At 43.0% G+C, this 18,776-nt stretch overlaps 1 protein-coding gene across 1 annotated transcript in view; it reads right to left on the bottom strand.

The window, feature by feature from the left end:
* The window catches only part of LOC102386812 (phospholipid-transporting ATPase IB), a 222,214-nt gene that overhangs the window by 194,569 nt on the left and 8,869 nt on the right, over nt 1–18,776 (bottom strand). The window contains exon 3 of the mRNA XM_006017640.2: nt 12,344–12,454. Coding sequence (XP_006017702.2) covers nt 12,344–12,454 — 111 coding nt within the window. The remainder of the gene's footprint in view (nt 1–12,343; nt 12,455–18,776) is intronic.

The raw sequence follows: 18,776 nt of genomic DNA, 5'->3' as shown, positions 1-18,776 counted from the left end.
GCACTGGGTCTGAGGCAGGGCAGACAGAGGTGCTCTGGGTCAGAATACAAGGGGGTTGGGGAGAAGGGACTTAAAGGTGGGGGTCTACTACAAGTCACCTAACCAGAGAGAAAAGCTGGACCGGGAATTCTAAGGTCAGTTCGTGGAGGCAGTTAAGTCAAGGGACATGGTCATCATGGGTGACGTAAACTACCCGGACATCTGTTGGGAAGAGCAGTCAGCCAGGTCTGACTGCTCACATAGGTTCCTAGTCGAGTTACAGGACCTCCACCTAACCCAGGAAGTGCACAGTCCCACCAGAGGAAATGCCTTGTTGGACCTGGCCCTGGCCACAGGCGACGACCTGATGAGGGGACTGCAGGTGCTCGACCACCTGGGCAATAGTGACCATCACCTACTGGAATTTACCATCCAGCGCAGGGTGTCAAAGGCCTGCAGCAAGGCAGCAGCCCTGGACTTCAGGAGGGCGGATTTCAATGAGGCAAGGAGAATAGTCGGGGAGGCAATGAGGTCCCGGAGGGGAGGGGAGTTCAGAGTCCAAGAACAGCGGTCACTCCTTAAAGAGAAGATCCTCCAGGCCCAAAGCGTGACAATCCCAATGCGGATCAAAGGGAGCAAGAGTGCTCAAAAGACCCCATGGCTCACCAAAAGCATCCACGAATGCCTCTGAGCCAAAAAGGAGGCATACACCCAATGGAAGGGAGGGGCCATCACCAAAGAGGATTATACCTCCTTGGCTCTAGATTGTAGCAGTGCTATTAGGAAGGCTAAGGCAAAGGCAGAGATGGAACTGGGACTAGCGACCCGGATCAAAGATAACAAGAAGTACTTTTTTAAAAAATAGGGGGTAAGGTGTTAAATAATGTGGGGCCTCTGCAGGACATGCTTGGTAATCTGGTGGTAGCACCAGATGACAAAGCTAATCTCTTTAACAGATTCTTTGCTTACATTTTTCTGAGCAGGGACAGGGACATCCCCCCACACTGGGATTCCAGATGGACCCAGGGGAGGTGCAGCCAGGCCCAGGGTCAGTGAGGACCTAGTCAGGGAACTTTTGGTGGGACTAGATGTGTTCAAATCAGCAGGTCCTGATGATCTCCACCCCAGAGTGCTTAAGGAACTGGCAGAGGTCATTGCAGGACCCCTGGCACAGCTTTATGAGCACTCGTAGTGCTCTGGTGAGGTGCCAGAGGACTGGAAAAGGAACAATGTGGTCCCCATTTTCAAAAAAGTGAGGAAAGAGGACCCAGGAAACTATAGGCCCATTAGTCTTACCTCGGTCCTGGGGAAGCTCTTTGAGAAAATTATCCAGGAGCACATCTGCGAGGGGCCAGCATGGGAGTTTATGCTTAGGGGCAATCAACACAGGTTCATTAGAGGCAGGTCCTGTCAGACCAACCTGGTGGCCTTCTACGACCAGGTCACAAAAGCCTTGGACGCAAGTGTCACGGTGGACATAGTCTTTCTGGACTTTAGGAAGGCCTTCGACACTGTGTCTCACCCCATCCTCATTAAAAAATTAGATGTCTGTGGTGTTGATGCCTACACAGTCAGATGGGTCGCAAACTGGCTGTAGGGCCACACCCAGAGAGTGGTGGTGGATGGGTCACTTTCAACCTGGAGGGATGTGGGCAGTGGGGTTCCCCAGGTCTTGGTCCTCAGGCCTGCACTGTTCAATATCTTCATCGGCAGTTTGGACAAGAGGGTGAAAAGCAGCTTGTTCAAGTTCGCAGATGACACTAAGATTATAGGGAGAAGTGAGCACACTAGAAGAGAGGGACAGGCTACAACTAGATCTCGACAGGTTACAGGGGTGGGCGGATGAGAATAGAACGGGTTTCAGTATGGACAAGTGCAAGGTGTTGCACCTGGGGAGAAAGAACCAGCAGCATACCTACATGCTGGGGAACTCCCTTCTCATCAGCACAGAGGCAGAAAAGGATCTTGGAATCACTATCGATTCCAAGATGAACATGGGCCGCCAATATGGGGATTCGGTCAGGAAGGCTAACCGCGCCTTGTCATGCATCCATAGATGCATCACGAGCAGGTCCAAGGAGGTGATCCTCCGCCTCTATGCGACACGGGTCAGGCCGCAGTTGGAGTACTGCATCCAGTTCTGGGCGCCGCACTTCAGGAGGGATGTGGACAGCATCAAGAGGGTCCAGAGGAAGGCCACTCGCATGATTAGGGGCAGCAGGGCAGGCCCTATGAGGAGAGACTATGGGAACTAAACCTGTTCAGCCTCCACAAAAGAAGGCTGAGAGGGGATCTGGTGGCCGCCTATAAACTGGCCAAGGGGGACCAGCAGGCAATGGGAGAGTCCCTGTTCCCCCGAGCATTACCGGGGGTAGCAAGGAACAACGGCCATAAGTTGACAGAGTAGATTCAGGCTAGACATCAGGAGGCACTACTTCACTGTCAGAGCAGCTAGGAGCTGAAACCAACTTGCAAGGGAAATGGTGCTTGCCCCTCCCTGGGGGTCTTCAAAAGGAGGCTAGACAGCCACCTGGCTGGGGTCATTTGACCCCAGCATCCTTTCCTGCCCATGGCAGGGGATCAGACTAGATGATCTGCTTAGGTCCTTTCTGACCCTACCAACTATGAAACTATAAAGCATAAATTGTACCTATTTTCTGAATGCTTCCTGGCATTTTGAAAATCTGCCTGTTCATGACAAAAAAAAAAAAAAAAATAGAGATTATGAATTGATTATATGAATTATATTTGTATAGCCTAACTGCATTTATTTTTTGGATACTTGATAAGAAAATGTATTTGTTGGAACACAGTTTGCTACAAAACAGTGTCCTAGGACTCCAATTATTATACCTAGTGCTTAAATGACAGGGATGTATAGGTTGTTTTACTTAATGGATACCCTGAATCTTCTCTGCCATTTTAGGCTGCAAGGATAAAATCCTTGCGCCTGCTTTCTGTACGGTAAATTCTTCATTTTTTATTCTACATCAAAAAGAGTATTTTCAAAACATAAAGAAGCCTTAAGCATTTCAAGTTTTTTCAGGGGACTAGTTCTATTGGCCAAGAGGCAGACTTCATAGGACACACACAGCCAGATCTTATGGGACTCACAAATCTGCCACATGTTTAAAATGTATGTTTCTTTAAGCACTAATATGATTACTTAAAATTTTTGAGGTTTTAATCAAGTTCCAAGTGTGAAAACTATCAGGCTGATAGCTAAGCGCTTTGTCCTTCTCAAGTATCTTTTGGTTGCTTCTCCCACGCTGTCCTCAGATATTGAAAAAAAACCCTTCATATCAAACTCTAAGGCCATGACCTTCAGATCTAGTCTTAAGAATGTTTCTCTGTTATGAGGTCTACAAAACACAGCCCTTTGACAACAAGTAGGCAGGCGCTGAGTAGAAATATCAGCTGATTATGTATAATATACTCCTTCTACTTCTACCTCATCCTGCCAAGCACACATTTTTTTTTTTTTGTCTCTTCCACCTGTTGAGTCTTGTCATAGCCCTAGACTGCAAAACCTTTGATGTGGGGACAGTCATTTTTACATGTTTGGACAGTATGTAATTTAAGGGGGCCATCACCCATAACTGGGGGTCTCTCTTACTAATGTAATACAAATAATAAGGCAAACAAACAATTTGTTCCAGCCAAGAACCAGCACTCCCTTTTCCTGTGCTATCCATCTTGACCTGAACATTACCTTCCACACTACTGATCACAGCCTTGTTCCCAAGTGCCTTGAACTTTTCCCTGGCATTTCTGATATCCTCTTTGATCTTGCCATGTTTCTAGTTCTCTAAGCATGACATGAAAGCAGTGCTCCTGTATGCTTTTACATTTGAAATTAGCTATATTTCAAAGCTCTTATGTCATCAGACAGGCTTTATATCATCTCCAGTGAAATATATCTGTCCAACAGATGTGAAACAGATCTCTTATTTCACCAGTTACTTTAAAGCCAGATAAATAAATAATGGAATGAGATGAAGTCCTGTAAGGATGCCCTGATATCTGCCTGTGGTGCCTACAAGAGTGAATATCTTGTGCTAGCTTTATGTTTTGCAGGCAGTTCTAGAAGGGAAAGGCAGTGCAAAGATAAGATTTAGTCTAGAAATAAACATCACTGAATAAAGTGGATCACCTGTGCCAGGACATACCCTAGACGTATCCTGGCACAGCTGATCCACTTCATTGGGCAACGTGTTGTCTTTTGTCCTGCTTCTTGATCTTGTGGGACAAGAGACAATGTGGTTCCTGATTCCACAGATGCAATCCAGCAATCTCTGGGGCACATATCTGGCAGGGGGGAAAGTTGGGGTTCCTCACTTCCAGAGACTTGCCTTGAAGATTGCTGGGGGTATGTCCCTGAAAGCAGGTAACCCAGACTTTCCCTGCTTCCAGAGATGCACTCCAAAGATTCTGGGAGCACATTTCTGGAAACAGGGACAGCTGGAACTCTGGCGTAAATGTGGCCCTGGGGCTGCAGGTGCCAATGGAGCTGACTGGTAGTCTCAGCACCAGCACTACACTGCAGCAACTTTGATACTTGGGTACCATCCGAGGGCTGAGACCACAAAGACTGGCTGCCCCAGTCCAGGAACTGCAACAGTGTCCCAGTTTTATCAGCTTCCAAAGACATGCCCCCTAGAATCTCCAGGGTTCATCTCTGAAAGTGGGGAAAGTTGGGGATCTGTTCCTACCTGAGCTTAAAAGTTCCTTTAAAGCTTGACAAGAAGACATCTTATTTGGATGGAGCTCCTATTGCCAACATGGTGACACTGCAGACAGAATGACCCTTTCACTTGTCAAGATAGGCAAGATAGACTTGTCATGCCAGGCAGACCAGGGAAATTTGGATGACAGGGCACAACTCTCATTTTCTCAGAGGCTTCTTTGCACCCTCTCAGCAGTACAATGTGGACTTAAGTGAGCAAAAATTACTTTGGCATCCTCTTTAAAGTAGCATAATAGTGCTGTACATGCCAGAGTGGCCAACAAAGGTTTTGATGAGGAAAAAGAATCGGGTTCAAAGGACTTCAATTTACAGGGTTGTCATTCCTTATTCGTTCACTAAAGTTCCAATATATTGAATTTTTTTTCAAAAAATAAGGGGAGGAAAAGAGGAAGGCAAGAGAACAGAAAGACAAAAGAAATGGGAGGGGAAGGAAGAGGGTCAGGGATGGGAAGGGATTGGTGAGCACCATCTCAGTCTCCATCCACTAGAGATCAATCAAAGGTTTCTAGAGAGTTAGAAAAAAACCTTTTCAGCTTTGCCTGAGAGCTGTCATCCCTGTGAGTTCCATAAGCACTAAAAATTCACTACATTTTAAAAAATGAGCACAAATATTATACCAACTGCAATCCAAATCTGCAGAGAATGAGGAGGTAGGTTTCTCTCAAAGACTTTTTCAGTATCTCTAAAACCTAATGGCTGTGCTGTGCACCAAGGTCTTAACCCTCTAGTCACATGAGACAGCCTGAATGTGAGAACAAATTCTAGGAAAGACTGCTAACTAGAAAAACTCAGGTATTTGAAAGATTTCAAGCAATTTGCCACATTCCTCAAAATATCCAACTACTATACAAAAGGTGACTGCTATCAGTTTTCAAAAGAAATAAGCAGAGTGGAGTGTACTGAACAGCAGGGCCTAACACTCTCTATGCCAAATAACACTTTCCCAAGAAGTTGTAGGAAATAAGAAAAAAACTGTGAAAATTCATAGAATGTATGATACTGCTGCTTGGTGCCTTTTGGTGTTGTCAGGGTGAGTTTGCACTTCTGGGATCAACACTAAATTTGATACTGATCTGAGCAATACTATGATACACAAACCCAGAGGTGTTGGGAGGAAAGGGTAGAGGGCAATGAGTTCTTCTCAGGCACTTCATTGCTTATTTAACCTGTTTACTATTTACTTAACTACAAACTGTATAGTTATCTGTAGCTTTCATATTTGTCTTCATCACTGAGAAGTCTCTCTCATTATTACTTTGTAATTTGTGTGAAGGAGTAGAAACCAAGTTACAGAGAGACTCTGGGTCGCATTCCTGTGAAATTCAGTTGCATAAAGTTTAACACCCGAGAAATCACTGTAGTAAACCTTTGGAGAAATAAAACAGATATGGCAGCAAAGGTATAGCTGACAGCCCTGTCACATTGACAGATGTGCTCTTCAATTCAGTTCTACAAATATTTACTCAGTATAGTCTTTTGCAAATTAACTTGGAACATAATTCAGGTACAAACTCCCATTTCATTGTGGTGTCAAAGAAACAGATCATTCTCCCCACAGCTGGCAAATCAAAACAGAGAATGGAAGGTAAAAACTAGGCTTGTGCAAAGTGTAGGGGAACAAACAATAGTAATAACATAACAGCTACTCAAGGGGCGCGTCTACACAAGACGCTATGGTCACTATAGTGACAAGCAACAGTGATGCAGCATTGACAGGCACAAACTGGGACGCTGACACAACTGCACAGTAGGCTTGCAAATGACCCGTGCACTGCCAGGACTGTACAGTTACAACTGCATAGTCAGGGGCATGTGTAGACGAGCCCAAGATGCTGCAATGCTGCTGGGTGAGGTGGGAATCTCACAAGGTCTGGCATCTGTTCCCTAATGGAGTCTCTTCTTTATGACCACTACCCCATCTCATAGGGCCTGACTGGCACTGTTAAGCCTCACACAAGGAATGTAACATGTCACAGCTTTCCCCATGTAAAGCTAAACCTGCAAGTGCAGTCTTGAAAGTGGTTCCAAAAATGACATCTAGGGATTTCAAGTTGCTCATCAAAACATAGTTCTCAATTAAGTTTTGCTCAGTTTGCAAATAAAGAATTTTGACTCACTGCTGAAGCAATATCAATAAGAGCAAAAAACCAAGCAGAGTTATCTTCTATTTGTGTATCACTCCTCTTATCAAAATTCTGTGGGTCAGGCCCTACCCTCAGTTATACTTCCGTAATCTCACTCCCTCAATCTCTGCTCTTCCTTATACCCCAGTGCCAGCAACAGCTTCCGCGTAAACAAATCTTAATTGTATGCAATGCAGATGTACAAGCATAACTGGGCACATCTACACAAGACACTTTACTGTACAGTTGACTAAACAACTGCATGGTAAAAAGTGTCACTGTCAACACGTGCAAAGGCTTACTGCGCAGTCAGTTAGCCAACTGAATCATTAATTTAACACCTGCAAATGCAGGTAGCAAATTAACCACACCATAGTGACTATTCAGTAGCCCATATGTAGACAGCTCAAATTTGCTCCCAGTCAGCCCAAGCAGCAGGGGGAGGGAGAACAATCGCTTCCCTTGGGGGCTGCCTGCTGCTGGATTGGGCTCCAAGTGCAAAGCCCAGGCTGAGACAACATCCCCCTGCCCCAGCAGCAGGCAGCTCCCAGCAGGGCTCCGCAATCAGAGCAGGGGCTGGGAGATTACTCCCTGCTCCTGCGAGCTGCCTGCTGCTAGGGCTGGCTCCAAGCGCCGAGCCCAGGCTAGGACAATGTCCCCTAGACCTGGCAGCAGACAGCTTCCAGCCCTGGCTCTGCACTTGGAGCCTGCCCAGGAAGCAGGTAGATGTTGGGCACAGGGAGCAACGTTGAGCCCCCACTCTAATTGGGGAGTTGGAGCCAGAAGCTCCCTGTAGGAGGAGAGTTCCCTGCCCATCCCAGAAGTGGGTGGGACCTGCCCCAAAACAGGGCAGGTCCCAGCCAGCCCTGGGCTGCATGGGGAAGCCTCACTGGGCACAGGGCTTGTTCCCATGTGCACTGGACAGATGAGCTCTGCAGCATCTCTCCCACCCTGTGCATATTAGGACCCCTCCTAAGGTGAATGGGGCCAGGAGACAGCTGTCTCTTGGCCCTCTGCTCCCTGACAGCCTCTGGGCTAGCACCAAGGGGGAGCCTGGAAATCTCCCTGGCTGCTGCAGGAGGACAGAGTATTGTGAGAAAATCTTGTACCCATTGGCCACATCCATGCACGGTGTGGACGTTTGGTTCCCTGGGGACAACTAGAGGTGGTCACTAGTGCTGCCACCAGTTGTCCCCAGGGAATGCCTGTGCCATACACACTCTGGTGTGCAGCAAGTTACCCCAGAAGTGGTAGGAGAGGCTGGGGCCAGCACTGGGTTGGCCCCAGCAGCCTTACCTTGGGTCCTGGGGGCCTCTCACGGCAGCAGCCAAGTCGCTCCTGCCATGCGAAGCCTGGCTGGCAGCAGAGTGCAGTTCTGGCTTTGGGCAGTGCACACTGCCACCATGTGTGCCACTACACATTTTTTCAGCAGGTTTTTTTGACCCCTGGATATCTAGGGATCAAAAAAACCCACTCTGCTGCTGACTTGCAGCATGGACAGCAACTGAACGTGTGGTATGTGGCACCTCAGACGTGTCTGCAGCACCACATACCACACAGCCATGCTCACCTGGACACAGCCATTGGGAGCAAATCTCCCCTGGTAGGCTTACTGTGCAGTATTTTTACTGCACAGTAAGCCTACTTTGAATTAATAGCACATGTATATGCACCAACTGGGGAATAAGTTGGGCTTGCTACTAAAACTATTCTAATCAAGAACTCTGTTATACTGATGTGGTAGCCAGAATGGTTTTCTTTGCACAGTGCCAGTGGAAGTGAAGAAGAATAAAAGCACCTTTCTGCCACAGAAGCAAGTAGAAAGGACTCTAAAAATACACAGAAAGCAGAGCAAGAGAGAGAAAGAGCCATCTCACATCACCTGTTCTCAGGGCTGACCTGCATGTTAAGCATCACCTCAGAATGTTTTTGGTTAGCAAGACCTCACCTCAGAAAGGGACGATTTAAAAGAAACTCCTCAGGCTTGAGGTCAGAGTTCTTTATCTACCTTCAGCCTTTCCATGGCTGTCATGAGGGAGGATAGGATTTAGCCCTATAATGTTGCAATACAATATTTTCCTATGCTACAACAAGTAATCAGCTGAAGCAGAGCTGAAGCAGAGCCATGTCACACTATGATGTGGAAGAAAAAGGATTTTCTTAGAAAAAAAAAAATTACCTAAAAATGATAAAAAGACTCCTAGAGAAAACTGTGAAAAAGCTAAGGCTACTACCAACAACGGAGACAGGAAAAAAAGGAAAAAACCTTATCTTAAAAAAATTGACAATGACCCCTCAATTATTTGTATTTTACTTTAGCAGTAATGAATATACATGTTCTCATCTCCAACAACACTTACAGCCTTTAATGGAAGTTGTTGTTTTTTTTTTAATTATAATAAATCTCAAAATGGTTGGAAAAAAGCAACTAGGCAGTGAAGATAAGCTCAGTTTTAACCTTCTATCCAATTCCCTTGTCTGACTTGCTTTAAAAAACTTTGAAGAAAAATGTTAAGCTGGAATAAGAGCTTTACTTGGTTTTGGTAAAGATAGAAAACTATTTCAATTACTGGCCTACCATAAAGGCAGATTTAACCTTACTTAGAATCAACTCATCTATTATTTTGCAAAACCATAATTGCTGGTCTCACCCACAGTTACAAGTTGTGACTGTTGGTGGGCTGAATACTCTTCTGCAGCAGCTGTTCATATGCAGTGAACACATTTTGAGCTGTATTGGAAATGATAACCTCCAAAACTAGAGGTCATTCAAACATATTCAAGGGAAAGACAGAACATACTTGCAAAGAATTCCTGTATTCCACGAGAACGACACATGCATAAAAGATGATCAGGCCCTCAGGGAATCAGATATATACCTTGACCATGGTATGATTCATTGAATAATAAAACTTTTTCTGACCTAGTGCTTCTCATAATCTCTGTAAATGGGTAGCTAATTATAATGTTCTAGCTGTGCAGTTTTATATCCTTCCTTCCTAGTGTGTTTATTGGGAAAAAGAAGCAACACCTTCAAGTCTTGAAAAACAAACAAACAAACAAACAAACAAACAAACAAACAATCCCACCACTTTCTTTGAACTCTTGTATGGCAACATGCAGTTTGCCATATGAGATCAAACAACTGGCCAATTAATGTTGGTATCTTCACAAGGGCCACGACTAAATGGGTAGTAATGTGCATGAAGGAAAGAATCCTTCCAGACTCTTACTCCTTATACTTATGCTCGCAAGCATGGGCAGATTTAGGATTCTGAAAAAGAGGGGTGCACAGCCCCTCACAACACATATTTCTCCAGTTAAAAAGTAATTAGATGCTTTACTAATAAAGCCAGGGGCCCAGGGCTATATTACTACATTTAAAATTTAAGCAAAACCAAATACATTTACTGGAATGTACATTAATTTGCTATTATATATAAAAACAACCAACAAGGGGAAAAACCCCCAAAAGATGCTGTTTCTTCAGTCCTGTGATCAGTAGAGTTAAAGGTACATCTCTTTTTCAGATTCACAAAACAAAAAGCTAGCTTTGTGCATCTTGGCAGTGTAGCAGAAAGCCCCTTTTTCCTCTTGCCTGCATTTACTCTCCCCTCTTTGGATATGTTTCTCTTTTTCTACCTTTTCTTCCTTCCTCTCTCTCTCACTTTAAGATAAGGAATTGTGTTTTAAACTTTGTATGTGTGCATTTTGTATCTCCCCTTGTAGTTTGGTATTTTTATCTATTTGTGTGCCATGGCATTTGTAGCTTATATTTTATACTCCTCACCTTTCATCTTCCAACTGAATGTATTTAGTTTCATAAGTAAGTTATACATTGTAACAATGTTAACAAGGGCAGGAATCAAACTGCCCTTCCCTGTATCAGGCTGGCCCCTGAAAGAGCAAGTGAATCAGTGATTGAATGTGTAACATGGTAGCAGACAGTAATTAACACCTGGGAAACTGCAGATCAACCAACAGAAGAATTCACCCTGCACTTACATGCAGACGCCCCCTGGGGCTGACAGATGCCGTCCAGTAGCCACCGAGGTGGGGAAGTCCCACGAGGGTCAATGACCCCTGGATTAGGCAAACCTGAAAACTGGGGAGTCACCAAAGTCTGCCAAGGACAGATAAAAGGCAGTGAAAAGTGACCCTCAGTGGCGCCTGCTTGATCTCCAACTCGACCAGACCTGTCAAGCCAGAAGGACCAGCTGGTGACCCCCTTCCGGAGGGTAACACCATGCTGAAAGAAGCCTCGACTGGCCATCGATGACAGACTCCAGCGCTCGTAGGATAGGTATACCTGACTCTGTAGCTTGCTACTGTGTGTGTGTGTATGTGTGTGCATGTGTGTGTGTGTGTGGGGACCAGCCCCAAAGTTTATGATTTAACTCATTACAGTGTTTCAATCCACCTAATAAACTAGAATTTTAAGGATCCTGAGTTGGACATTTGTAGCCAACAGCAGTGCATCCAATACTTCACTGAAAGTTATTTTCACACCCAAGTTAATACTTTAGCTAGAGTTAAAAACAGTTTACAATGCTGTTAAATTGGAGTTATATTACCTGAAGCAGGTAACAGACAGCAGAATTGCACAAGAAAGGATAGCCTAATTAATGGAACATCAAGACTATTAAAAGGAGGAAGGGTTCCCTGCTGTCCTGGATTTACCCCTGCTCTCAAGCATGAGATTTGAATGCTTCCATCTTACCTGGAAGTACTACAAGTGTTAGTAGCAGCCCTAAATTCTTCAATTCGATCTTTTTTGATATGGAATTTCATGCCGCAATTGTATTTTGTGAAGCGATTATTTCTTATTGTTTAAAAATCACATCTTATTAATGAAATCAAATAGCCTTACTTAATCATTCCAACTACTTATGGAGCAATATCTAAAACAGAAATAAAACAGTAGATTGCATAACTCTGTATCTTCATTGCCCAAATGCTAAGAAGATTCCATTTTAGTTTGTTAAACAATTGTATTTATTATGATAAGGTATACAACAGTAGTTTTTGTCTCTAATTTGTCTTTACCTACTAGAAACTTCCTGTTTCTATTAAATGGAGACTTTCATCTTAAATTTGTCCCCAAGTTCAAATTTTGTAAAAGCATTTTTTATAAAATAAAAGCAAAACAAAAACAAACAGAAACCCGAAGTGAAATGTTTCCACAAATAAAAATAGAATTCCACGGAAAATGCTTGTGGAAAATAGAATAAGCACCTCCTTACGCTGTTTAATAACCAGGATTAATGTGCTGAAACCCTGAAATAATCCTCCATAACTTTCCTTTTTAAGGACTCTTAAACGAAAATATCAAACAAACAAAAGACAGTGATGGGAAAAAAGGATTTTAAAATAAATTTCACTTTTAATAATATTAGGTGCTTCAGTGTCCCAATGCCAAGTCCAAATAAATGCCTTTTTCATTTACTGGCTACAATTTTCAAGTTAATTTATGAAAGACCTTAGTTGTCCTTACCTCAATAATATACAAGACCACATTCTTGTAGAAGCAATACAATATGCACTTGGTCACTCGATTATAACTCCAGGCTCCATGGACTAATAATAGCTTCTCCAAGTAGGAAAACTAGAGGGAAAAAATGGACATTAATGATATAGCCTCATGTTGGGTAACTCTCTATAGAAAGTAAATGACACTTAAAACAACTGTTAGAGCACTCTTTGAGAGTAATTTTACATGGAGTAGTACAAACCAAACACTTACAAAATTATATAAGAAAACCCTTTAAACTTGTTCAAATGAGTCCTTGCTTGCTTTAAGTAGCAAAAAGCTTTCAATTATTCTTATTCTGATAGCAAAATGAAGATAGGTTAACATAATAAAACCCACTGGATTAAATATAACTCTGAACTCTTCATTTCATGGCCAAAGAAGATTACTGTGTTTGAGGGGCTAATAAGTACATGATACAACACTCTTCTCTGCATCTTAAAACCAGCAATCTGCTAATTAGAAATGTTCTGGGCAAAAATGGAATCTCAAAAGATGATAGAGGCTAAATGAAACTAAACGAATACTAACAGCTTTTGAAACAAGATGGAAACAAACATTTTGTTAACATTTACAGTCTACAAGATCATATAAAAGGATTAAGAGAAATGTAGCCACAATACATGTGGCAAGAAAAATAGTTTTTGTTTTATTTTACTCGGTCTGACCATTTTTGGTGGGTTTCCATCTTTGTTTTCATCCTATAACCTCAAGAAGCAATTGAATAATTGGTGATGGAAACTGGACTGAACCACTGATATGGCTCGACTTCAATGGGGGTAGGGTCAGGCCCACCGTGGAGGCAGGAAAAGTGCAAGTTTCTAACCATAACTCATAAAGGCCACATTCCTTGCTGGCTGCCTACAGGCCTCTTATGATCAGGGACCAAATTTCATATTTGTTATAGTGTTTTCATCAGAATTGAAAGGAAGCCTGGCACCATATTTCCATGTGGCACCTAAAAAGCCTGGTATTCAAAATCCAGATTCCAGGTCAAAGTTATTATTTATCTAACGCTAATTTGAAACTGAGATTTTTTTTTTGTTTTAAATAAATTAAACACAGCATGAAATAGCCTCTCTCCCAAGAGTTTCTGAATGTAGCATCTTTGATCAAGCTACAAATACTGCAAGAAACTCCCTGACACCACTCTAGCAACCCTGACTTTTAATTCTTGCTTGGCAGAGGCATGCTGGAATGAAAAAGAAATGAAAAAATGAATCTAACCCATCATAACTTAGTTTGGGTTCATTATCTACCCAGTTGGCATCAGATAACCAGAAGGGAGTGACTAATAATTGCACTTATCCATTTGCCTCCTTCCAACTCGCTCTTTGCTGTTCAGTGTTCTCCTCTCACTATCATCGCTGACTGCCTGTCCTATGGGCAGGGGGCTGGACCTGATGATCTTGTGACGGCCCTTCTAGCCCTTATGCCTATGAAATCTACTACAAAGATGTTCATAGGGTCAGTGAGTCCTCAAGAAACAGAAAATGTGCTACCCAGTAGAGTAGGGAAGACAAAGTCACTAGGAGACAGCAAGATTTTCATCCAGTAAATTCATATACAAGTAGCCCCATGGAATTGTGACAGTGAGTTTAATGAAACAGAGCGGTGCCATAGTGTAACGGAGCTCAATAGAGCTCCTTATGTGATTAAGTGCCTGCAGAAAAGGGACCTAATAATAAATGAGGTACAGAACATGCTTGGATGCCAGAATATTTAAGAACGTTAAAGCTAAAAGGAACCATTATGGTCATTGAATGTGGCCTTCTGCTTAACACCATTCATATAACCTCATCCAGTAATTTGTGCAGCAAGTCCACAACTTCCATGTGAGCTACAGCATATAATTTAGAAAGATATCCTTTCTTAATCAAAAGAGGAAAGTATGTGCTCCAAATATGTAAAAGCTTTTAATGTATTAGTACTTGTTATATTAGTAAAATACAACCAAGGAAATGTATGAAAAATAACATCTAAAATCCAAACCATCTTTTTCCAGGAATGAAACTGGAACATGAACCTGACATATTTTAAAAAGAATTTTCATAGCAAAACTCTATTCATCCAGCATCTAATCAGAATAGAAAAAAGCACAGCCCCCAGACATGCCAAGTTAATCGCTTATACCATACCATAGTGTATAAATATAATATCTGGTTTTTTTCCAGTAGAAAGCTTGTTTATTTTAGAAATATACAGGACCCTCAATATTTTGGTTAAGGATTCTATGAACATAGATCATTTGACAAAGTTTCAAGTAGAAAAGATTATTCAAATAGATGTCTCTATGCCTGAGGAAGTTACCCTTTGGAGCACTGGTTCAAAAGTAGGCTTCCATTTATGTGCTTAGTTTATGCTTTGATTTATTATATAATCCTTAATGAGCTTTTATATGAGCTTCATTTTTTCATATGTGTCTACTTCTGGCATCAATGGATTGGATGCATCATTTGCATATAAGATGTTATACATCAGGGATCAGTAACTTTTCAAGGTCACAGGCAAGAAAGGCCCAGTCAGAGATAGCTGGGTGCTATGACCCAGCTGCCACTGCTGCTTTTTCTCTGCAGCAGCACAGGGAGAGTGTCTGCCATTGCTACTTTTTCCCGTAGCAGTACAGGTGCTGCTGAATGCCATCAAAGCCCCATGCCTGCAGGCCAGATCAAATAGCTCTGTGGGCCACACCTGTCCTGAGCACCATGGAGTGCTGACCCCTGCTATATACACTGGGCTTCTTAAAAGATGTTCATAAGAACATATTCTACTTTCAAGGGATGCAGATAACTCCTACTCATCTGTTGCTAAATATTCTGTAATAAAGGAAAAATATATTCCATGAAGCTCAAAATTTCCCTCTGAAAACATTTTAGCATTATTTTAGTTCAGTGGCGCTCAAGCAGGGTGCCACAAGACACTTTCAGTGGTGCCATGACATGGATACCTGCCACCACAGCCCAATGAAAGTGCCCCACAGGTCTTGCATGGAGCCTGCATTAGGTTTATGTGATAAATCTAAGATAGACAGGAGTATCCACTCTTGCTGGGATTAGTTCCTAATCTGGTTTTGCACCAGGTGTGTGGGACAGTTTTACCTGGTGGTGGTGGTGGCGTCATCACCCTGGTTGAGAATCACTGAGGTAAGCTGAGACTATACAGCAGTGGTTCTCAACTGGGGTGTTGGTAAATTCAGGGTGCCCTGAATTTAAGAAGAGTGAGCACCACTGCTTTCGTCTGGTAGTTGCCTTATGGTAAATAACATTCCATCTTATCTTTACTAACCAGCTCAAGAGTGTAAAATATGACTCACTAACACAGTACCTTTCAGATACTAAAAAAACATGATATTGCATCTTTCCTGAGAAAGTACAGTTCCAAGTCAGTTTCCCCTGCCCCAGATTAAAACTCCACACTATTGAGGTCAAAATCCTTTTTTTAATAAAAAAAAAATTTTAAAACTCTAACGTCATCTCTATTGATATTGTCAATATTCCCCACGCTGGAATTTAAACCAAGCACAGTCCATTTCCAGCATTTTTATATCAACTCCAAAGCCACATTATTTTTTTAACTTGAAAGTGACACATGAATGTCAAATTACTTCATCAGGTTTAATGTTATTACAATAAATACCAAAGGAGTTAAATGTGAAAGGCCATCTATAGGCAAAGCTCTGACTACTTAGTCATTTATATTTTCATTTGAATAAATAAGCTTAATCTAATGAAGTCTCCCAAAGTAAGGATTTTTAATGACTAATGAACTGGTTGCAATACATAATGCATGGCAGTTAATTAAAATACAGGAAAGTATGTAACCATTATAAATAAGGCAGTTAAAATTGCCCTGGTATATTTGTTTTTTTGCCTGGTATTGCGTATCGGTGGTTATCATCTATTACAAATCAAATCTATGATGGGATTTTTAACTTGCAATTTTAAAAGTGAATTGTAATGTTCATGAAAGATTTGGGTCCAAGCTTGCAATCTCTCTCATCACAGCACATCCCCCTAAACATGGGTAGCAAGCAGCAGTATAGGTTTTCACATCCTCATATCAATAAATCTCACCCATGTTTTCGAATAACTGACTCTAAGAATAATAGGGGAGATGTATGTTTCTTGGCTTCTAAGAAACTTCCAAGAAGAGCGCCAATTAGTATCAATTGCAATAGCTGATTTCATGGTGAATTTATCTGATTGTTGCCTACATGCTAATTGATTTCTTACAGACTTGAATAACTTTAAATTACTTTTCTGCTCCAGATTTGAGCCTATTACCATGGTGCACTTTTACTAACTTTCTGAACTATATAAATAGTGACTATTTTCACAGTATCACTGATAACTGAAAATATAAGGTACCACAGCTATAAACAAATAACATTCAGAGTAGATGTAGAGCAACTAAAACAGGGGTGGGCAAAATATGGCCTGCAGGCCAGATCCAGCCCACCAATTAATTGGATCCAGCCTGAAACTGCCCTGCAGCACTTCACATGGGGCCGAGCCTAGCCCAGGGCAGCTTGCACCACACTCCAGCCTGCACCTGCTGGCCTAGCCCCAGCCCCAGCCAACGCACACAGGTTCCAGTGCGACTGTTCCCAGTGTGGCTGCAGCTACTTGGGTGCTGTTCCGCTTCCCCTCACCTCCAGCAGCAACTCCTTCTGCTGCTCCGCTCCTGGCCTGGAAGAAGCTTCAGCCAGGCAACTCCTGTCCTAGTGTGCGGGGGGCTCTGGCTCCAGCTCCCAGCTGCCTTCCACCCACTCAGCCCACCCTGCGCAGGCAGGTGGGGTGGGTGGAAGGCAGCTGGGAGCTGGAGCCAGAGTCCTGGGTGCTGGGGCAGGAGTCACCTGGCTGAAGCTTTCTCCTGGCCAGAAGTGGTGCAGCAGAAACAAGAGGAGCTGCTGGCAGCTGGGGGAGTGGAGCAGCACCCAGGCAACTGCAGCTGCACCAGGAGCAGCCCTGCCAAAGGCTATGCATGCTGGCTGGGGCTGGGGCCAGGGCCAGGCCAGTAAGTGCAGACTGGAGCATAGCATGGGTTGCCCCAGGCAGAAGCAGCTGGGGCTCAGCTCCTCAAGCACCACGGGGGCAATAATGCACAGCATGGGTGAACTTGGCTGAACATGCCTCTGCCCCCTGCTCCACCCTCTCACCCCTGGCCAGCTCCCGAGACCTAGCTCCCAGGCAGCCCCAACACACACATGCACACTCCCACAGGACAGGGGCTACCCTGCCCTGTGATCCTGGCTTCTCCCACCTGTCTTGCTCCTGAACACCAGTGCCTGCCCGCCCACATAGGGAGTTTTGGTGAGTTGTTGTGGTGGAGGGTGTTGACCTGGCCCATAACAATTCATCAAAACTCCCTATGTGGCCCCTGGACCCAAATAATTTCCCACCCCTGAGCTAAAGCTTCTCTTTTCTTTCTCCTGATACTTTTAATGCCTTTAATATTATATTTTGATTTAGTCAATGAAAGGAAGAGATGGCCACAGCTTTTCCCACTATGATTTCTGAATAAAGTGATCAACAGGGATCCTGTTTTTTTCTGATAAAAAAAAAAATCTTAAATTTTCAGGTTAAAAAAATAACCCAAATCCACATTTTTCTGTGATCAAAATGAAACACTACTATATTATTGGTATTTCATTTTAATCATGGAAAAATGTGGATTTTGGAGTACTTTTTTTTAACTCGAAAACTGGGGATTTTTTTAAATCACAGAAAACTAGGATCCCTGGTGATCAATACTGAATATCACAGGATGAGCCAGAAGTGATATTTCCAGTCACTGTACCTTGTCCAAGTTAAGGTTTTTGAATTACTGCTAAATACTAACTGCTGTTTTAATACTTTAGGCTGCTTTTAGAGATTAAAAAAGGCACTTTAAACTCGGCATGTTCCTGTGCCAAGCCCAGCACATGCCCAGAAGAGGCAGCACATTAGTTGGACTGTGCCAATTGAATCAGCTATTAGATAAAAGCACCAAAAAGCCCTGCTGAAGCACCAGATCTATACATAGGCTGTGGAGCTGGGTCAGGCTAACACACTGCTGCTTTCGGTAAAGCATGTTTTCTTTTGTTTTTTGTTTTTTTTAAACATCTGCAAGAACCTTAGTGACTGATCCTTTAGTATTTTTAAAAAAATGAGGTAAACATAACTATTACAACATCTATGGGGATAAACTGTTATCAGGAATAGACTTCATCAACAGGTGTCACACACAAGCACATGCATTGGGAAGATAATTTATAATTAGAAGGGTTTTAATGCAACTGTCATGAGTGGTGCCTCTCCCTGATTACTGAATGGTATGAACAGTCCACAGCTGGCGAGAAGAAATATAAGCCTTTCAGAGGCGATAGAACTTTGCCCCAAAGGGTCCAGCAAGACCA

The sequence above is a fragment of the Alligator sinensis genome, unplaced genomic scaffold, assembly GCF_000455745.1.
Source record: "Alligator sinensis unplaced genomic scaffold, ASM45574v1 scaffold777_1, whole genome shotgun sequence".
NCBI classification, from domain to species: domain Eukaryota; kingdom Metazoa; phylum Chordata; order Crocodylia; family Alligatoridae; genus Alligator; species Alligator sinensis.
Note: the sequence above shows the minus strand (reverse complement) of the source record. Positions and strands in the feature narration are given on the sequence as shown.